This window comes from Conger conger, chromosome 1 (assembly GCF_963514075.1).
Source record: "Conger conger chromosome 1, fConCon1.1, whole genome shotgun sequence".
Lineage (NCBI taxonomy): Eukaryota > Metazoa > Chordata > Actinopteri > Anguilliformes > Congridae > Conger > Conger conger.
Genome location: NC_083760.1, coordinates 52,481,256 through 52,501,187, shown reverse-complemented (window position 1 = coordinate 52,501,187; position 19,932 = coordinate 52,481,256). Strand labels below are relative to the sequence as shown.

Sequence of the window (19,932 nt, the reverse complement as noted above, 5' to 3'; positions counted from 1 at the left end):
ATGGACAAGAGGTACAGATATAATGTGACTTTGTGACATTGACTGTGCAATGATTGTTGGTGCCAGACAGGGTGGTTTGAGTATCTCAGAAACTGCTGATCTCCAGGGATTTTTACACACAACAGTCTCTAGAGTTTGCGGAGAATTGTGCGAAAAACAAAAAACATCCAGTGAGCAGCAGTTTTGGAGTTTTGGGCCAGACTGATCAAAGCTGATAGGAAGGTGACAGTAACGCAAATAACCACGCATTACAACAGTGGTATGCAGAAGAGCATCTCTGAACACACAACTAAATAAATAATAAATAAACCTGCTTCCCGTCTTAAATTGTCGAACTTGTCTGTAGGATATGTGATGAATACGACACAAATTTGGCTAAAAATCTTGCGTGGTGAATTCAAGTCCTCTGCCATCTCCATTTTCTGGATAGTACCAGATTTTGTGGGGTGGGCTTTCATAGTATGTAGGCGTAAGCACGATAGTCACAAGTAAATGTGAAAATACTTCCGCCATAGCCTACATCGTTGTACACTCCGGGGGAGTAGAGGAGGGCCTAGTTGAAGCCGCTTTGCTTGTCTACTCATTGGAGTAGAATATATAGGCAGCAATAGAAACCAATCTGGAAAAATTGGCCACACAGGACAACAGTTTCGCTCACAGCTCATCCTCATTTGTGTCCTTGGTCGCATGCGTAGTCACATGAAAATGCAGGGTAAATTACGTGCCTCGGTGGGTGAACCAATGAAAAACGCTTGGGCAGTTGCCAAATGAGGGAGATTTTACTTCAGAGCGTTTTTTCATGAAACAAAAACATATATATTTGTCTCCCTCCTGCTTGGGAAAAAAAAGAAAAATCAGACCCCGGAAAAATGAATGAAAAGAAATATATATATTTACATTTTAGTCATTTGGCAGACGCTTTTAATCCAAAGCGACTTACAAGTGCATAGGTTCTTCCACAAGTTAAAGCATCACATCCATAACTAGTAAAATACACATGAAGTGCTGTTCTAAACAAAAAAATAGTCATCTTAAGTCCAGGTTTTTTGGGGGGGGGGATATCAGAAAAGGGGGGAGGGGGGGGTCAATCAGGAGGATGGACTATGGTACAGTTTGAAAAGGTGTGTTTTTAGTCTGCGTCAAAATAAGGGGAGGGATTCTGCGGTCCTGACAGTGGTAGGCAAGTCATTCCACCACTGAGGAGCCGGAACGGAAAACAGGCGTGAACGTGCAGCAAACAAACCAAGCAGATGGCTATCGCCTGAAAAAGATTTAAAACTCCTGGGATACGGTTTTAGATTAATTACAACAAAAGCAATAGAGGAAAGAAAAATCATATAAGCAGACCTCTATAAGGAGGAATGACCAAAACAACAGGCTGTAGCCAGTGCTGTGTGTGACCAATATTCCCAAGGTGCAATGCACTACTGGTCTTGGCATTGTCCTCAGAGGGAGGGATTTAACCACAAAGATTTTCCCTGTGTCACTGTGGGAGTATCTCCAGCAGTCTGTTTGCAGCTGTGGTTTGCCTGCACCAGCTACACATGATTTGTAAGCTTCCAATATAATGACACCACAGCTCAGAGAGTGCAGACTACAGCATAAAAAGAGGCAGAGATGGAGGAACACGTGGACACACACTAGCCTGCACTCTCACGCACCGGAGGAAGACACAGCAGTGATGGGGTGGATGTTAAAATGTTTATCCCAAAGTAGCAGAAAGAGAAAACTGAAGGACACAGAGAAGACTACAGCATAGAAGGCTGACTGACAGACTGTTATTTTCTCATCTTCTTCATGTTAAGAGTGACCATCATTGTCTTTCTTTCCGCCAAAGCAGGCCCAGGCAGGTAAAACTTAACAAAAATGGCGTCAAATGCCAAACAGGCAAGCCACTGGATATACAATTTCATCCAATGAGCTTTGAAACAACCTCTACTTACGTAGCACTTCACCTGGTATTTGTCCAACCCTCTCACTGCAATGACCGAACCAAATGAAAAAGTGGTTTCCACTTTTAGCTATGCCCGGAGAGTATCTCCCATTTTCAAAACGCAGACAATCTAAGACTGCACTTGAATGTGTAAACACCATTGACAAAGCTTGCTGCATTGGTCACCAAAACAAAGTCGAGGGCTATTGCCTCAGATTATTGATGTCATAATGACACTGATGATCTGCCATAATGATCTGCCAGTTTCATTAATGAAGTGCAAACAAGTTTAATGTAGTTTAAAATGACCAAACTATGCTGAAAATTGTACAGCTGGGAATGTTTCAAATATTAATAGTGACGTCAACCACATTGCGAGGAATCCACTGCCAGTTTTAAGGCTTTCCTTTTCATACAACATAGCATATTCCTATTATGGTGTACTCAACAGTGTTGAACTACCTGTATCATTCATGTGCAGCTAAATACAATACAGAATTATGGGTACTCCATGTACAGGGGATCAGCCATTTATGAGATACCCTGTCTGGAACCAACAATCACTCCATGGTCAAAGTCACTTAGATCACATTTCTTCCCCATTCTGACATTTGGTCTGAAAAACAGCTAACCTCTTGAGCTGAACAAGCAGGTGTACAAGTCTACCAAATAAATTGGTCACTGAGTGTAGGTACTCATGTTTAAAATATTTACAATAATAATTCACAGACACAAATTAAGCCTAGTCCTAGGCTAAATTCAATTCTGCAAAATTGGCCCTAAGACTTAGTTTTACAATTGTTGCACTGTTTAACAATTAGCATTCTGAGTACAGATGAGTTTTCCAACTATTTGTATGGACTGTAGCATACAGTCACTATCTGAAAGGTTAGTGCATTAGCAGAGTGCACATGCTTCGGTGTGCAGGTAAGCTTAGAGGAACATAAAAGTAGGAATAAACTTAAAATAAATTAGTTGAAAAACATTAGAAATGTTTGCCATTGAAAATAACATCAAATAATTTAGCTCTCATGGAGCGCAATTCTCTGATGGACAGCAGTACAGGAATACTTTTAGAGACCACTATGAGTTATCATCATGTCTTCAAGTTTAATCTTCTACAACACATACATTTAAGAACACATACCTCTACTGACTCCCACACTGATTGAATAATGGAAAGCGTCATTGATATTGCCCACAGCCTCTAAATTATGTCACAGTGCTTGCGCTGACCATCAAGGAATAACCTGTTGAGTGCTCATCCATCAATGTCTCCAGCCTGAGCGGTAACCGTCAGTTCTTGTGTACAATAAACGGTGGAAACAACAGAACAACTGTCACACAAGATTCAACATCAACAGGTCGCCACTGCCAGAATCATTACTGTGAGTTTTCCCCCCCGTGGATTCCCTGAACAAAAGCAGCCTCTTAGCCTCAGTGCTGACTTGGTGCTAATCTGTAGGCTTCACCCCACCAAGGTCTCACTGAGCTATTTGGAGGCTCAGTGCTGGAGCTCAGGCAATCACCCTCTCGCTTTAGACATTTTACTCCTCTGTTTGAGGGAGTCTCCCAGAAAAACCTCCAGTCCCGCAAGAAAGACAACGTACTGTTAATTCCCAAAGACTGACTCCATCTAACGAAAGTGTAGCAGTATGTCAGTCAATATACTTGCACCTAATTGAGCATGCTGGTGACAGAAATGACTGAAAAATAAAGGAAATTAGTAACATGTAACAGTTATTTTACTTCTCGATTACATTTTTAAATTTTATTTTACTTCACAATATCAATTACAGTGCAGACAGCTGGACTGAGTCTATAGGTTAGTACTCCTATCAGATATTTACTCATTTTAATTGTGTAGTAAATTTCGAAATACTTTGAGAGAGACGATTGATCAGGTAAGTGAGTGATACATCCAACATACAAAATGCCTCAGCGTTTTAACTGTTGAAGACAATGAAATGCCCACCATAACCGAGTCCTAGATCCATACAGAAGCGATTCCTACAAATTTCTTTAGGTCATTCCCAGGAATGATGGTATGCAACTGGAAATCAATTATTCTGTATGATGCTCACTGAAAGGCATTTGAAAGAAAAGAAAAAACTTACTCGTCCTTTCATCTCCAAAGCACAGGTACATTGAGCTAAACTAATAAAAGCTTAATGTCAAGTTCTTCCACATGATTGTTGTTACAGTATGTCATAAGCAAGCTGCTCTCCATCCATGTGGAAAGGAGCCATTTTGCTGACAACATTTTTCCTCTGCCTTGTCCTATTAATTTTTTAAAAAAAATTAAATTAAATTAAATAAACAAAAAACACTTCCAATAACATTTCAAATTCAGCCTTTGCTGTTTTGCAGTGCAAGGGCTCTATGCATTTTAAGCCACCCTGCCATGCATGTTAAACACCAACCATGAAAGCCTTGACAAAACCAACATTCATTCCAAAAGACAGGAGAGAGCAGGGCAAAGGGAGGAAGGAGGGAGAGCTGGTGACACAGAAATACAGAAAGAGAGACAGAGGGCCCTATTTTCCAGAATTAGCCTCACGGGGCAGTGGCACACAGGGCGTGGCTACTGAATGTTAGTATTTGGACATACACACCCACTTGTACAAGGTCACATAATCTCATAAAATCTGGTTTTCCAGGAAGTGGAAGAAAGAAAAAAAAAAAAAAAAACTTTAGGGTGAAAATACACCAAGTATAACAATTGCATACATTTTTTACATATATTTTAAGATGTTTGTATAGTTATAAAGAATTGACTAAATTGATGAAAAAAGTGAATTTTGATTTCTTGAGCATGTCTTTAAGCTTGCTGCCTGGCCTGTTCTGATCAAAAGGCTATGAACAGCAACACTTTGCCACACTGCACCAATTGCCATGAGCTTCCAAAATAAATCCATGGCAGACAATAATAAAAACCAATACTATGTGATGTGCCAACAACAATCAAAAACAAAGTGAGAATGCAACCTAGTAAATACAAAAATGAATAAAGTTCACTCAGACCCCTTTCCCCAGTCTCACAGAACACATAGGGCAATAAGCCACTGGCAATAAAAATAGGACAATAATATAGCCAAGCCAATAGCTTACTAGCTTTATAAACTTACATTTTTGTAATTTTTTGATTATTAAAAAAATATAACAACATTAAACCCGGTCAACATTTAACAGACACTACTTTTTTTTTTTAAAGATTACAAGCCCATAAGCCACTGAAGTTGCCAGTCCGCCAGCAAGCAACATGCCAGGCCCTGGCCGGAAAATAGAGCCCAATATGACAGAATATGACAAAATAAAGAAGTATCAAAACAAACAAAACTCACCAGCACTCGGTTTTCCACCTTGTCCCCTTTGACTTCCAGCCTAACTTTCTTTTTGACAGAAAGCTTGATCTTCCGGCCCACGGCATCCTTTACGCTCTCTGGGAAGGAGACAAATATAAATACAAATGGAGAGTTATCCTGTAGATCGAATTTCACTTGAATGCCAAGGAATGACCGGTAAATATTAAACCAGGGGATAAACTTGCGCACCAACACTCTAACAATGTTGACTGTCAATCCCCTCAAGTGTACTACTTCAGACAATGTACAACACATGGATGAACCTTTGGGGCTTTGTGCTTAATCATTGATTTTATAGAAATCCTTGTGATCAACTCCTTCTACCATGCACATATAAAATGCTAAACTTAGCAACTTCCCGATTAGACAATGCATTTCTTGCACTACGCATGCAGAAGCAAGTAATACATTCTTCAAGGCCATTTTAATTTCCTATGGACTGAAATTTAACATATCTCCTTCATGCTCCATATTTAACAGTTGAAATTGTTTTTGTTTTTTTTGTTTTTTTTACAGTTTCACTAAGCTTTTCCCCAGCAATGTTTTTCTCAGTCTGTGTTCTTGGGACCTCACAAACATATTCTGCAAGCTTACAGTGCCCTCCATAAATTTTGGGACAAAGATCCATCATTTATTTATTTTTGTAATAAAAAGAAAAAAATCACATGTGGTTAAAGTGAACATTGCCAGATTTGTGTAAGTAAGTCCATTTTCATACATTTTGGTTTCACCATGTAGCAAGTTTTTACATAGTCCCCCCGATTTCAGGGCACCATAGTGTTTGGGACACAGCAATTTTATGTACACACACACACACACACACACACCAACGACGATTGCCTGCCATGCAAGGCATTTGGGGGTTGGGTAGGACACTTCGACACACCCGCAGGGACTTCGCAGAGACACTTCGACACACCCGCAGGGACTTCGCAGAGACACTTCGACACACCCATATCCACATCCAGGGCGAACTGGCAACCCTCGGACTGCCAGACAACTACTCTTACCGCCTGAGCCAATGTCACCCCTTATTATGGAGGTCACTGTATGTCAACCTGTCGCAACTCTCTCTTGAAACCTGCATGTGTTCGTTTCAAAGTCGCATCAGCTCAGGGTGTGGCCAATAAGTATTTACAGAATGAGCACACAGTTTTACTTAAAGGGCAACCCAAGAGAAGTAAATTGAGGAATTAACACTATCTATACTATTAAGCCGTATGCAGTAGAATGATGGAAACACAATATAAATTGTACAGATATACTGCACAAAGGATGCACAAATGACAACAATACCCAGAAACAGATAACGTGCTTTATAAACCCACACCCACCACAGGTGAACACAGCATCTACAGTACTTGATTGTATTCAATATCAGAAGGCAATAAAATGGTCTTGATTCCAAATGAAGATAGAGACTCGTGATGTTTGTTCTGATGTAATAATGTGAAGGCAAGGTACACATAATCAGATTTACTCCTTCCAAAGACATTTAAATGGATAAGGCTAAATATTGCACCCGCTTCTTTACACAAAGTAGGTAAGGGAGCTAGGCTTCTGTCCAGAGCATTGAATTTAATTTCAAGGTGAAGTACCAACATTATGCCCCTGAGAACTACAACTACTTAACTTGAGCATACCCGGCATGGAAAAAAAATTGGTTAACTGGTTGCTCTCCCTTCCACTGCTTGAAGACAATGGCAAAGCTGTTCCTGGTGGCCCTCTAATACACATACTATATATACACATGCATAGAAAGACACACATACACAGGCATAAAAACACAGACACATGCACACACAGATACATTTACACAAACACAGACACACTAAGACAAACACCACATACATTACAGGTGAAGGCCTTGCAGGGTTTTCTGTGGGCTTGGAGGAAACAAAGGGGACTCTCTTCTTGGGTCTCACTGGCCTTGCTACAGTGGGCCAGCCAAACAATGGAGCTGCTTCCCTTCCTCACTGGCTTGCACATTGTGCTGCTGACTGGTTCCTGTTAACACTAAGAACATTCCCCGCAAACTAAACTCTGCACTGACCACCACCTTGCACATGTTTCCCTCTTTCCAACACACCTGGCTTATGCTAGTGTGGCAGATTCTAGCCAAAAGACAGTGGGGGGGGGGGATTTGGATTTTAGTTCAGCATAAATTGCGAATGCTTCATTGATGTCACCATGAAATATTGCTCCAAATTTTAAGTCAGAGGAGGAATGAATTGTGGCAATATCAGGGTAAGGGACAATTCAGTCTACTGCCAAAATTCAATTAAATCAGAGTTCTCCCCCAAAGAATGTGAAGGTGGTGGTGCGCCACTCTGTTCCCTCACTTGCACCACTGTGTCATGATTTGTTCAACCACTTCCAAATGTAAGACATGAACTTAATGATGCAGTGGCACTCACCGGTTTTAATCATTTGGTTTGTCAATGGTATGTCAATAACCTCGCTAAGATGCTGTAAAAGATGCTGCATTTAAAAAAATATCTAGATCATCTATCAGGTAGCAGGACAAAGTACATTTTTATACTACCAAAAGCAACACTGGCCTTCCATTATCTGCACCTGTCTTGGGTGTTAGGTCTCAGAAATAGTTTAATTATTTCCTTCAGGGTCATCGGCATTTTTAAGACTTCTGGAACATAGAAATGCAATAAATTATGACATTTGCACATTTGTTTCTTCATAAACATTTGTCTGTATTTATGCCCCCAGAATGCAGGAAATGTATTTTAAGGTGATATATAAATGAAAAGGCTCTGAGGCTCTGGGAGATCCCTAACCAGAGTGAGAGCCATCATCTCACACGCCAAATGGATAACAGAGGTGAATCTTACCAGGAGCCTGCCAAAATTTCTCCAAGTGAGAACTTGAGGAAGTCACAAAAGATCCCAGAAGAACATCCAAAGAACTGCAGGCCTCTCTAACCTCAGCTAAGACCAGTGTTCATGACTCCATGATAAGAAAGAGAATGGGAAAAAATGGGATTCATGAGAGAGTAGCACAGCTGAAACTACTGCAAACACACAAAAACTTCAATGCTCATCTGACATTGGCTTTTTTGTTTTATGGATCCCATCATATCTGTCACTTATGTAGCAAGACAATGATTCAAAATAAAAGGCAAGTCCACAACTGAATGGCTGAAAATAAACAAAATTTAAAAAAATTTGGAGTCGCCCAGTCAAAGGATTTTTAGCCAATGGCAAAAAAAAGTGTAGACTGCTGGGCCAAAATAATCAGACTTTTAACTAGGGATGGGCATCGACTAACCGAAATTGACACTTGACTGAAGTGGCCAACATCTTAACCTCTTAAGGTTATTATTTTAATTTTATTATATTAAATCCTGCATTATAGTGGTAGCTATATCTCATTTTTAAGACCGACAGTTCTGCATTTTGATTGGAGTTATGGGTAGCCTACAGCTGGGGTCGTAGAATTTCAGAGTAGCCAAATTAACATGATTGTGGCACCACCGACTCGAAAACACAGTGGAGTAGCCTATGGCAAACAACAGGATAATCTCTATAAACTTCAGTCTAAATATGTCCCTTCAAACTTAGGTTCAACAACTATGTGATATAATGCGCAACAAAAGCACCATGAGAAATCTCTAGATGAAGGAAAACAATATCAATCCTCTCAATGCAAGTTAAATGCGAGTGCGATTCAACAGAAAGGAGCATATTGTACAGCACACCACACAATTACTAAGGACATTTTGTAAAGCTGAAAAAAGGCTTTCTTGGTCCCATAGAATTGTTAGAGCCAGAATATACCATAGCGCAAGATCATTACAGTGCAGGTTGAGTACAGCCAAGATAAAGTTGGGATGATAAAGTCAGATCTGATTAGAAACATCACTTGTAGTATTTTCATTACCTTTGAAACAAAATGAAACAAAAAACAGCACGAGATGGGCTTTGATGGAAAAATGACTGTAAGAAATGACACTTAAAGTGTTTGACAAGTTCAGTTCGACAAGTGGTATTGCCAGCTTTCTTGAGTCAAAACAAGCACAAAGAACTTTGTGATTGCACACCGTGGGTGGGAGTTGAATACCTAAATCAATTGTAAAATTAAAATGCAAGCTAGTGTCCTTGAACAATAGTAGACTAGCCATGCATGTGGAAAAACTGGTTGCTTGTTACATTTCCATGCAAACGAGTAAAGAGTTTTCTTAAAACCACAAACCCACAACTTTTTCACTTTGGAAAAAGCACAATGTTGCGTATTTGCGGGCATCACTGTCTACAGGTAGCCTATGTTGTTCCGTGCCATTCCTAAGGTAGTGTCCTACATTTACAGTATCTGTTGTTCAGCAAGTAGGCTATTGCTGAATATCTTGGTATTGATGTTTAGAGTTACCATTTTCGTGCAATCACTCCTTGTCAGTCTCATGCCTTCGAAATATTAGCATGCACAAAAACATTTTTATCGGTTAATTGATGAGATTTCGCCAGTTAACAGAACAATTAAAATACTGAAAAAGCCCATCCCTACTTTTAACTGCTAGTCCCTGCTTAAAACTATTGACAATTCTCACTGGGGGATGCTATTTTAAAGGTATAAAGTTAATTAGCTAACTAGGTTGTCAGTTGTCAGCTGATACAAAGTACACAAAATTCTAGCAACAAGCCATGCCCCTTTAAAACAGCTGTTACAAAACCATCAAAAGAAGCCTGTAGTTTGCTGTGGGCACCAGTCTTATAGGCTTCAAAAAATGTTACTGGGATCCCATTTTTGAGGTTTTCTGGATGGCTCCACTTCAGGTACGAACAAAATTGATTAATGTTGAAAATCGTTCTTGAGATGAAATCCTCCAAACTAAACACAGTTAAAGTTGAAAAGCACTCATGTATCCATTTAAATAGATAGCAAAAATGACAAATTTCACTCCGCCAATACCATACATTTGAAGGCATTGCATATTGCTGGTAATATAAATTCAGAATGGATATAGTGAATTTACTAGTCTCCCAGAAAAGTTCCCAAAGAACTACTTCCAAACAGTCTGTTTTTTTCTTAAACGGTCTGTGGCCATCCAGTGAAGATGATAATTCTTTGAAAATCTACCCTCTCTAAGCACTGATAGAAAATAAAAATCAATATCATAACTGCATAATTTAGAAAGTGATTAATAATGCATGGCCACATAGATCCATGATAATTCAAACCAGCAGTAAATATTTTCATAAAAGCCATGACTGTTTGTGTAAGCTCATCTTGCACAGAAATCTCGATGACTGAAATCTGTCACCTCCCAGGTGTCAAGAATGCAGCTGCATCAACTAAAGTTGTTGAAATATTTTGATTGAGAAATGTATAGTGCAGGGATCCTCAAAAACACAGTCATCAAGGGCTGAGAACTTCTGGTTTTCCATCCACCCCTTACCTGGGAGTCAAGTGTGAAGCCAGTCTGGCTCATCAGTAGCACCTATTGTTCAGTTAAGTACCCGGGAGAAAAGAAACACCTGGGTTGGATTTGAGGGACAGATGTAATAATTCCACATATGGTGCACAGTCAGGCATACAACTAAAGAGTTAGAGCATTAGGCCTACATTAAATTAACAGAGGCATTAAACATTAACAGCTTATGCTTTAAAAAGACAACTTAAAATTATTTTTATTTTATTTTTTCTGTGGTGCAGGTGCAGCTTAGATTCCTCATCTAGAGTTGTATCATTCCAGAGAACTTTATCTATCTAATTTGAAAAATAAATGTTTTGTCCTCCTCAAATCTAATCTGAATACCAAAATGAAAACACAGGTGCATCGCATTATGCATCCTCTAAACGCACACTTACGGATATATTACCCTCTATTCAGAGTTCAGCTAAAGACTTCTGCACTGCTAACACGACCAAAATCAGTCCCATGGCTATACCACCAATTGAACAAGTAATTATGTTTCTATTCGTATAAAGGTGCACACATATAAAAATGTTAGGATGTCACAAAATAAGTGGGTCACAGATATCGGAAATCCACTATGTGCGCGTTGATATGATGTAACCTGCACGATAGAAAAATTTTGGTTTTGCCGAAATTCTCCAGGTTGTAAATAACAGAACTCCTCGAAGAATTAAATCATGCACAACTCTTGAGATAAGTAGCCTAATGGCTATACCAGGTCATTTCTGACATATTGAATAACTTCCATTAATCCCGTAAAATACATCAGGGTCCCCAGATGACATAGGCTATAAAAGAGTCGCTGTTATCTTAATACGCATATATCTATTAAAACCAATACTTCTCAGAGATGACAGCCACATTATCACTAGCCAACTCAAGAAAGGTGCTTATAAAAAATACATACTGACCCTGATTTAAGCGAAGTAGCATCCAGCACGAACGCGCATGTACAATACATACACCAGAGCGCACAAATCACCAAGCTCGCTTCGCTTTGTTCACTAAATTCGTACCAATTTAAACTCGATACCAAAATGGTACAAAATAATTTAAATGGCAGAGCCGTTACCAACAAGAGGCGCTTCACTCAGTTACATTCATTTATTTTTTTGCATACAAAATGTTAAACCGCTGTGTTCTACGGTCGGTTAATCTTACCAAGCAGTTCCTTCGGAACATCCGATATTTCCTCGCTCATTATTGCAGACGTGTGTCGATGATTAAATCCAAACGGAAAGCATCCAGGAAGCGAAGACAAATTGAAGACTGGCTATATTAAAAACAATAGCGAGTGCATAAATCGGAAAAGCGTTCCGGTCTTATGAGTATCAGGTGCCGTTCTAGATGCCTGGTTACATGTTTCTTTCCCTTCGAGATGTCGGTCGGCGCATCTCCCTCTGCTTTCGGTCCCCTTGTGACGAGCAGGACTGAAGAAATCATACATTGAGCTATACCCAGGCGGAAGAAAAGAATCCACTCAATAATGGGCAAAGGGAAAGGCTAAGGTTAGGCTCACCTCGCGAGAATGAGCCGCCGGAACAATCACACACCCAGTCCAGCCCTGAACAGCACCAGCACCAAGCTACAGCTGAAGAGGACCCCCTCCTCACATGACATCCGCTGAACAGCAAATTACCTAGCGGCGTTCAAAGGCCGCAGGCTGCTTAACAGGGAATAGGGGACATCTGGTGGTGCCCTAGAAGCGTCACATAAAAATATGTACACAATGGTGCGAGTTTTACTACATTATTCGGTATCAAACGAACATTAAGCCTTTACGGTTGGATATGTTTAAGGACAGCTTTGCTGTGATTGCTGCCAAGTCACAAAAGACGCGAAATCATTTATGGGTAGATGAGTATGTTTAGACAATCTTCTCAAAATGCTAATTATATACCCAAAAAGAGCCAAACCGATTCTTGCCTTTGTTCCAAGGTTAGCGATGAAAACAGCTAAAATGAAATATTTTCAGATAACATAGGCATATTGTGTAAAGAATAAAGATTTCAATACGTGGTTTGTAGCCTTCCGTTCCGAAATTAAACAAGCACCACATGCCAAATAAAAGGGATTTCTATGTTCTGTCCCTGACTTTCTTTTGTATCTGTTTTGCCTGTATGTAGGCCTACTGTTCGTGCTTTGCTTCAAACAGGTCATTGAAAGTGTTACAAAAAAATGTATGCAATGCTTGGGTAGTTACTAAAAACTATTGGCACCCCTAACGTAAATAAAATGAAATTTTAATGAAATTTAAATTGGCAATACAATTTTACTGAATTTAGTTCACTAGAATGAACTATATTCTATTATTCCATCACTTCCTGTTTCACTAGAGTAGAAAAATGAAGTAACAAGCATGCATGTAATCCATCAGCATGGGAAAAGCTGTCAATTCAGAAGACACAGATGATTATTGACCATCACAACTCAGGTAAAGGGTACAAGGGTTCAATGGAACCTCGCTGTGAAAAGAACACTACCTTGATTTGTGTAGGTTGTGGATTCCAAAAATGCAGAGAAGATGAGGTCCCCTTGCTTGTTTTCCCACCCCACATGTTTCAAAATAAAGAACTGTTGTCGCTAAAGCAATGGAATTGTAAAATAGTTTTTACAGATAGAACCATGAGTTTTAACACTTTCAAATGGTATATGCTGTGATCACATGGATTTAGAGTTGTGCCATGAAAAAGGAATACAGGACTTAAAGGGTTAAACCAGGGCTACACTCAGCCCTGACAAAACATAGCAAAACGTGATGCGTTGAACATCCTGTTGCAAACCGTGGGCAGACTGACTGATGGAGTACGGTTTGCTCCTATGGTATCTGGAGAAGGCATTCTCTGGCCTTTATAGCATAGGCCTACGTCATTATTGATTCAAGCTGACACACCCACCAAACTTGGGCAAAAATACCTCAAAGCCTGTTGCAAAACTTTGCACATCTTTGGGAGGAAAGCTATAGTTCAACAGAAACCATAGCAAAACATTTTCAGATTGAACATGCCCAAGGTGTGCTGGAGGAAAATATTTTCAAGGATGTAGCATAGATTGAACATCAATATATGATCAGAAATGTTTAAAATTTGCTGTCCAATTTGAATGGAGTCCAATGGGATAATAGGTTCTTGATGGAAAATATAAGTATCAGGAGAAGGCAACTTCATATGAATTGGCGAACCTGATAGCTTGAAAACTTCCCCCTTGCTTTGCACCCTCGATCAAATGTTAGCCAGTAGCTGCTGGACCCTTCTCCTCTTCCTTGAGAATCTAAAACAGATTACTAAATGCCAGTGACGTATTTACTCTTAAACAATTAGCTTTCGACACGGCAGAATACTATTAGTATTAGACAACATTTCACACCTTTACTGTGTCAAGATATTTTGCAGTGCCAGTGCCAGCCACCGCAATGTGGAAACCAGATGGCCAAGGTCTTGAAGATTTCAAGCTGTATATAGAGTTCCCCTTCGGAGACCTCTGAGAGTTCCCCTTGTTTCATTTATATGAAGGAGGTAAGTCCACCTTTCATAGAGTCTAAAAGTAAAAAACATTTATTAAAATCATACTTGTAGATAGGTAAGTTAATTTTAAAGTTTCTATTATGCAATCTATGATTTATATACTGTGTGATAAAATGGGACAGTTTGATGGCCTTCTTGTAGAAAGAGGCTACCTTTGCCTTGCCTTTCTGAAAATTCCCTATTAAGCTGAAGACATAGTAGCTTATTGTGAACTTGTCCTTTCATTAGAACCCTGAAAGCCAGCTGTGCTTCGGTGTATGTCCACTCGATGGCAATATAAACACATACAATTCAACACTCACTGTATTGTTAAGTAATCGTCACCAACCCTTACAATCATTAATTCTTCACAATGGTCAATATACACTCAGTGATCGCTTTATTAGGTAGACCTGTACACCAGCTTGTTAATGCAAATATTTATCAGCCAATCATGTGGCAGCGACTAAATATAATGTGATGTAAGAGATATAAGTGACTATGACTATGGAAGGATTGTTGGTGCCAGAAGGGTGGTTTGAGTATCTCCGAAACTGCTGATCTCCTGGGATTTCCCTGCACAACAGTATCTAGAGTTTGCAAAGATTGGTATGGAAAAACAAAAAACATCCAGTGAGCAGCAGTTCAGTTGGCAGAAATGCCTTGTTAATGAAGTAGGTCTGAGGAGAAGGGCCAGGCTGGTCAAAGCTGACAGGAAGGTGGCAGTAACACAGAGCATAACCTTTAAGTGGATAGACTATAGCAGCAGAAGATTAATAAGTTTAAAAAAGTGTAACTAATTCCTAAGTTCCTAAATGAGTGCTAAAATGAGTGTATACTTCAACCAAAAGCAACACATCACAGTTCACCTAACCACAACATTATGGACTCAGTTGGTCATATTTTATTTTCACCTCATTCGCAACATTTCCCAAATGATAGAAAAAACAGTTCTCTAACTTAAATACTGGCACATGGGCTATTACAGTGCCACACCCAATAGAAATGTCAGTGTCATCAAATTCATTGCAGCATATGGTTCAGGCTCTTTGATATCACAATGCTGAGGACTGGGTGGTAGGTGACCGGATGCTTGAGATTCTCTATTGCTGTGCCATGCTTTGGCAGTCATTTCCATTCAATGTCTTTGTCGGTTAGACGTCTGAGTGGCTCACACACCTTTGGTAGATAGTTTGCCTGGCAGCCATTAGAGTGATATGACATCTTGCCTTTACTGGATGGCTGTTATTTTGTCTGGGTCAGGGTGTACACCCTCAGTTGTGAGAAGATGACCCAAGTATGTCACACTGGGTAGCTTCAACATTCGCGTCTTTCTTCCTATCCGGCTTTAGTTTGACCTTTCCTTTAGTTTGGCCCTTTGCAGGAGCGCTGCAATGTTCCTGTCATGATCTGTCTTTGCCTCTTTGATGGTGTCTCCACATCCATATACCAGAATGTTGTTTGCTAACATGCTTAGCTGAGGTCTGATATTCTTCAGCTGAAGGCTTTTTCCCAAAGAGCATCCTCAGCCATCTGTATTGTCCCACTGGCGTCCATAAAGGTTAGGTTGCTGCTTGCTTCATTCAATTTTATTAGCCAAGAGCTTTGCATCAGCATTGACTTTTCTAGCTGACATTTCATAGCTGAGTATGGTGGGGATCATAACTCAGTGGCTCATTACTATGTGGAGCAAGTGTGAGGTTAGTGAGCCATTTGTTCTGGTTGTCTTGAAGAAAGTAGACATGTGCAATGTACCACATAGCATCTATTTATTCATCTGACTGATTGTCCTGATCAAGCAGATCAGCTGAGGATTGTGTTGTTTTGTTTATAAACTTGAAGAAAATTGTTTTTTTGCTCCATGCTTTACAAGAGACACCATATGCTGAGCATTTAGGTTTGGCATGTGCTGAGCCACAGTAATGACTGTTTTTTTGGTAACAGTACATGTAGTGATTATGAGACTGAGAAATAAAAAAATAAAAAAACTATCATTGACATAGGCCAAACAATAGGCTTACCAAAATCAACTGCTTGCAACATCTTTAAGAAGAAAAAGAGCACTAGTGTATGTTTGTTTTGGAATGAAGTACCATCCAATGGGTTTAAAGTAGGGATGCACAACAAGGGCCGATCCGTTTCAGGATTTTGAGCCAACTTCTGGTCTTAAAATGCACCGCCTCCTCCTCCTCAGTCCTCCTTTGCTGCTGATGACTTTGCTGATTTCTTCGATGAGAAGGTCACAGTCATCCGCAGATCCTTTACAACCACTGCCCCCCTCACTGTGCCCTTCCCCCCCTCTAGGCCCATCCCTTCGTTTTCCACTTTCTCCCCCCTTACAGACTCTGATGTTTCTCAACTCCTGCTCTCCCACCGCCCTACAACCTGTGCCCTTGACCCTATCCCCTCTTCTCTTCTCCAAACTATCACACCTGACATTCTCCCATTTGTCACCTCCCTTGTCAACTCCTCCCTGTCTTCCGGCTGTTTTCCGGCATCCTCCAAGAGGGCCCACATCACTCCGCTGCTAAAAAAGCCTGCTCTGGATCCCTCCATCATCCAGAACTACCGCCCGGTATCTCTTCTTCCTTTCCTTTCTAAAACTATAGAACGAGCTGCTTCTACTCAACTTTCTTCTTTCTTTTCTAACAACAACCTGCTAGACCCCCATCAGTCTGGCTGCAGATCGGGCCACTCGACAGAGACTGCGCACCTCTCCATCAGTGAGTCACTCCATGCCGCACGAGCAGCCTCCCTCTCCTCTGTCCTCATTCTTCTAGATCTCCCTGCTGCCTTCGACACTGTGGATCACTCCATCCTCCTGTCTGCCCTGTCAGCAACGGGCATCTGTGGCACAGCCCTGGACTGGATTGAGTCCTACCTCTCTGGTCGCTCCTTCCAGGTTGCCTGGGCTGGTTCGGTATCGACACCTCGGCCCCTTGCCACAGGAGTTCCCCAGGGCTCAGTCCTAGGCCCACTTCTTTTTTCTCTTTACACTCGCTCCCTTGGCCCTGTGATCACTGCACATGGGCTATCCTACCACTGCTACGCGGACGATACCCAACTCTTCGTCTCGTTCCCGCCATCTGATACGCAGGTTTCAGCCCGTATCTCTGCTTGCCTGAGGGACATCCAGAGCTGGACGGACAACCACCATCTAAAGCTCAACCCAGGCAAGACTGAAATGATACTCATCCCTGCTAATACCTCTCCTCATCTGGATCTCTCCGTTTCCCTCGGGGATACCGCACTCACGCCATCACCCAGTGCAAGAAACCTCGGCATGGTGATGGACAGCAGACTGTCCCTTTCCGATAACATTGCGGCGGTGACCCGGTCTTGCAGGTTCTTCCTATACAACATACGGAGAATCCGCCCCTTTCTTACCCCCTACTCGACCCAGCTCCTGGTCCAAGTGATGGTTCTATCCCGCCTGGACTACTGCAATTCCCTCTTGGCTAGCCTCCCAGCGTCCGCCATCAGACCCCTCCAACTCATCCAGAATGCAGCAGCTCGTCTGGTCTTCAACCTTCCCAAATACTCACACGTCACCCCCCTGCTTACTTCCCTCCACTGGCTGCCTGTCATGGCTCGCATCAAATTCAAAACATTGGTGCTAGCCTTCCAAGCAGTTAAGGGGTCTTCCCCAGCTTATCTACAAACAATCATCAGACCCTACACCCCTGCCAGACCTCTTCGTTCAGCCTCCACAGGCCGCTTGCCACCTCCCCCTCTCCGAACCGCCACCTCACGCTCACGACTACTGTCTGTTCTGGCTCCACGGTGGTGGAACGAACTCACTGTTGAGGTCAGAACTGAAGAATCTCTCCCCACGTTCAAGCACAAGCTGAAGACACACCTCTTCAAGCAGCACCTCTCCCCATCCCTCCCTACCTCCCTGTGAACCTTAATTGTTGTCTCTGTGACTTGCTTTGTGTATCGGTATTTTTAGTTAGCTAGGTAAGCAGTGTTTGGATAGTGAACTTTGGTCACTTTTGCTCTGTTGGTTGTTTCTTTGTTCAAAAAAAAAAAAAGAAATTGGCCCTCGTCCTTATCTTTGTTGTACAGGTAGCAGTTGAAATTGTACTTCCCTCTAGGGTCTTTCAGCGAACTTATCCCCGGTTATGGGTATGCACTTTGTTGTACGTCGCTCTGGATAGGAGCGTCTGCCAAATGCCAATAATGTAATGTAATGTAATGTAACCAGGGTAATTTATAGAGCTGTCAGCAAATTAGAAACAATGCAATTGGTTGGAACAAAAACCAGTACACAGACTGGCCCTCAAGGAGTTGTACACTGTTTTAAAGGCATGTGGTTTGTGCAGATAATATTCTTTTGTGAACTGCAGCATTAATTCTTATCACTGAAATAAAAACAATTACATTTACATTTTAGTAATTTAGCAGAAGTTTTAATCCAAAGTGACTTACAAGTGCATAAGTGCTTCAACAAGTGAAACAAGTCAAATCCATGAAGAGCAAAACACGCATGACGAACAGTTCTAACTCAGGAGGGAGGACTAAGGTACAGTCTCAAAAGATGTGTTTGTGTCTGTGTCAGAATATGGGGAGGGATTCTGCTGTTCTGATAGTGGTAGACCAGAGCTGGCAGACTGGAGTGGTCTTGTTGGAGTGTAGGGAGCAACTGAAGTTTGGATTTATAGTGCGGCATTTCCCTTAGTGGCCTGGTAGGAACAACAGGAGAGGTAGGACATTAAGTGCAGATCCTGTGACACCCATACCACTCAGCGATGAGAGCAAAATCTCATGGTTGACTGTATCAAAGGCCGCCGACAGGTCAGGGAAGATGAGCACAGAGGTGAGGGACTTGGATCTAGCAGAGTGGAGTGCCTCGGTGACCGTAAGTAGGAATGGCCACTCTTGAAGCCGGACTGTTTGGGATTGTGAAAATTCTTCTGGAGGAGATAAGTTGACAATTGAGAGCAGACAGCACGTTCCTGAGTTTTAGATAGGAAAGGAAGAAGGGAGTCCGGCTGGTAGTTGTTTGGAGGAGAGGGGTCAAGAGTAGGTTTTTTGAGAAGAGGAGTGACTATGGCCCTCTTAAGGGTAGAGGGCATAGTGCGAAAAGAGAGGGAGAATTACATTATAATGCATTGCAGAAGGAGAGAGGGGATGGGGTGAAGAAGACAGGTGGTTAGGGCTGTGGGATGTGAGGAGTTTCAAAGAGTCAGAGAGGGGAGAAAATGAGGATAGGGAGTATGGAAAGGTAGGAGGGAGCAGGGGGAGAGGGTGGGGAGAAGGAATTGCAGGTGTCATCTACCTTCTTTTTAAAGAAGGAGACAGTCATCAGCAGTGACGGATGAGGGAAGTGGGGGGGGGTTGAGAAGAGAGGAGAAGGTTGAAAAGAGTTTGCAAGGGTTACAGGTGGTTGCGTTAAACTTAGACTGAAAGAAGGAAGACTTAGCACGAGAGACAGAGGAAGAGAAGCTCAGGAGCACAGGACTCCATTTTCTCTCTGCTGCCCACAGTTTGGTTCAGTCAGCTCATAGAGCATCAGAGCGCCAAGGACTAGGGAGGGAGGCCCGAGCCAGTTTGGTAGTGAGGGGACACAAAGAGTCAAAGGAAGATGAGAGAGAAATCATAGTGGCAGCATCACTGGCAGCCAAGAGAGATGGTTAGGGGGAGAGAGTTATAGAGGAGAGGGTGGAGGTAGACACGTGGCGTAGGTAGCGCCGACAG

At 41.6% G+C, this 19,932-nt stretch overlaps 1 protein-coding gene across 3 annotated transcripts in view; it reads right to left on the bottom strand.

The window, feature by feature from the left end:
• LOC133136672 (F-actin-uncapping protein LRRC16A-like) overlaps positions 1-12,358 on the bottom strand; it is a 102,039-nt gene extending 89,681 nt beyond the window's left edge. The window contains exons 1-3 of one of the 3 annotated variants that reach the window (XM_061254329.1): positions 12,249-12,314; positions 11,891-12,159; positions 5,278-5,375 (exon numbers count right to left, since the gene is read on the bottom strand). In XM_061254329.1, the coding sequence (XP_061110313.1) occupies positions 5,278-5,375; positions 11,891-11,930 (138 nt within the window). In that variant the 5' untranslated portion in view covers positions 11,931-12,159; positions 12,249-12,314. Of the gene's footprint in view, positions 1-5,277; positions 5,376-11,890 lie in introns of all 3 variants that reach the window. The other 2 variants (XM_061254336.1, XM_061254322.1) reach the window with 2 other exon arrangements.
• Positions 12,359-19,932: the final 7,574 nt, after the last annotated feature.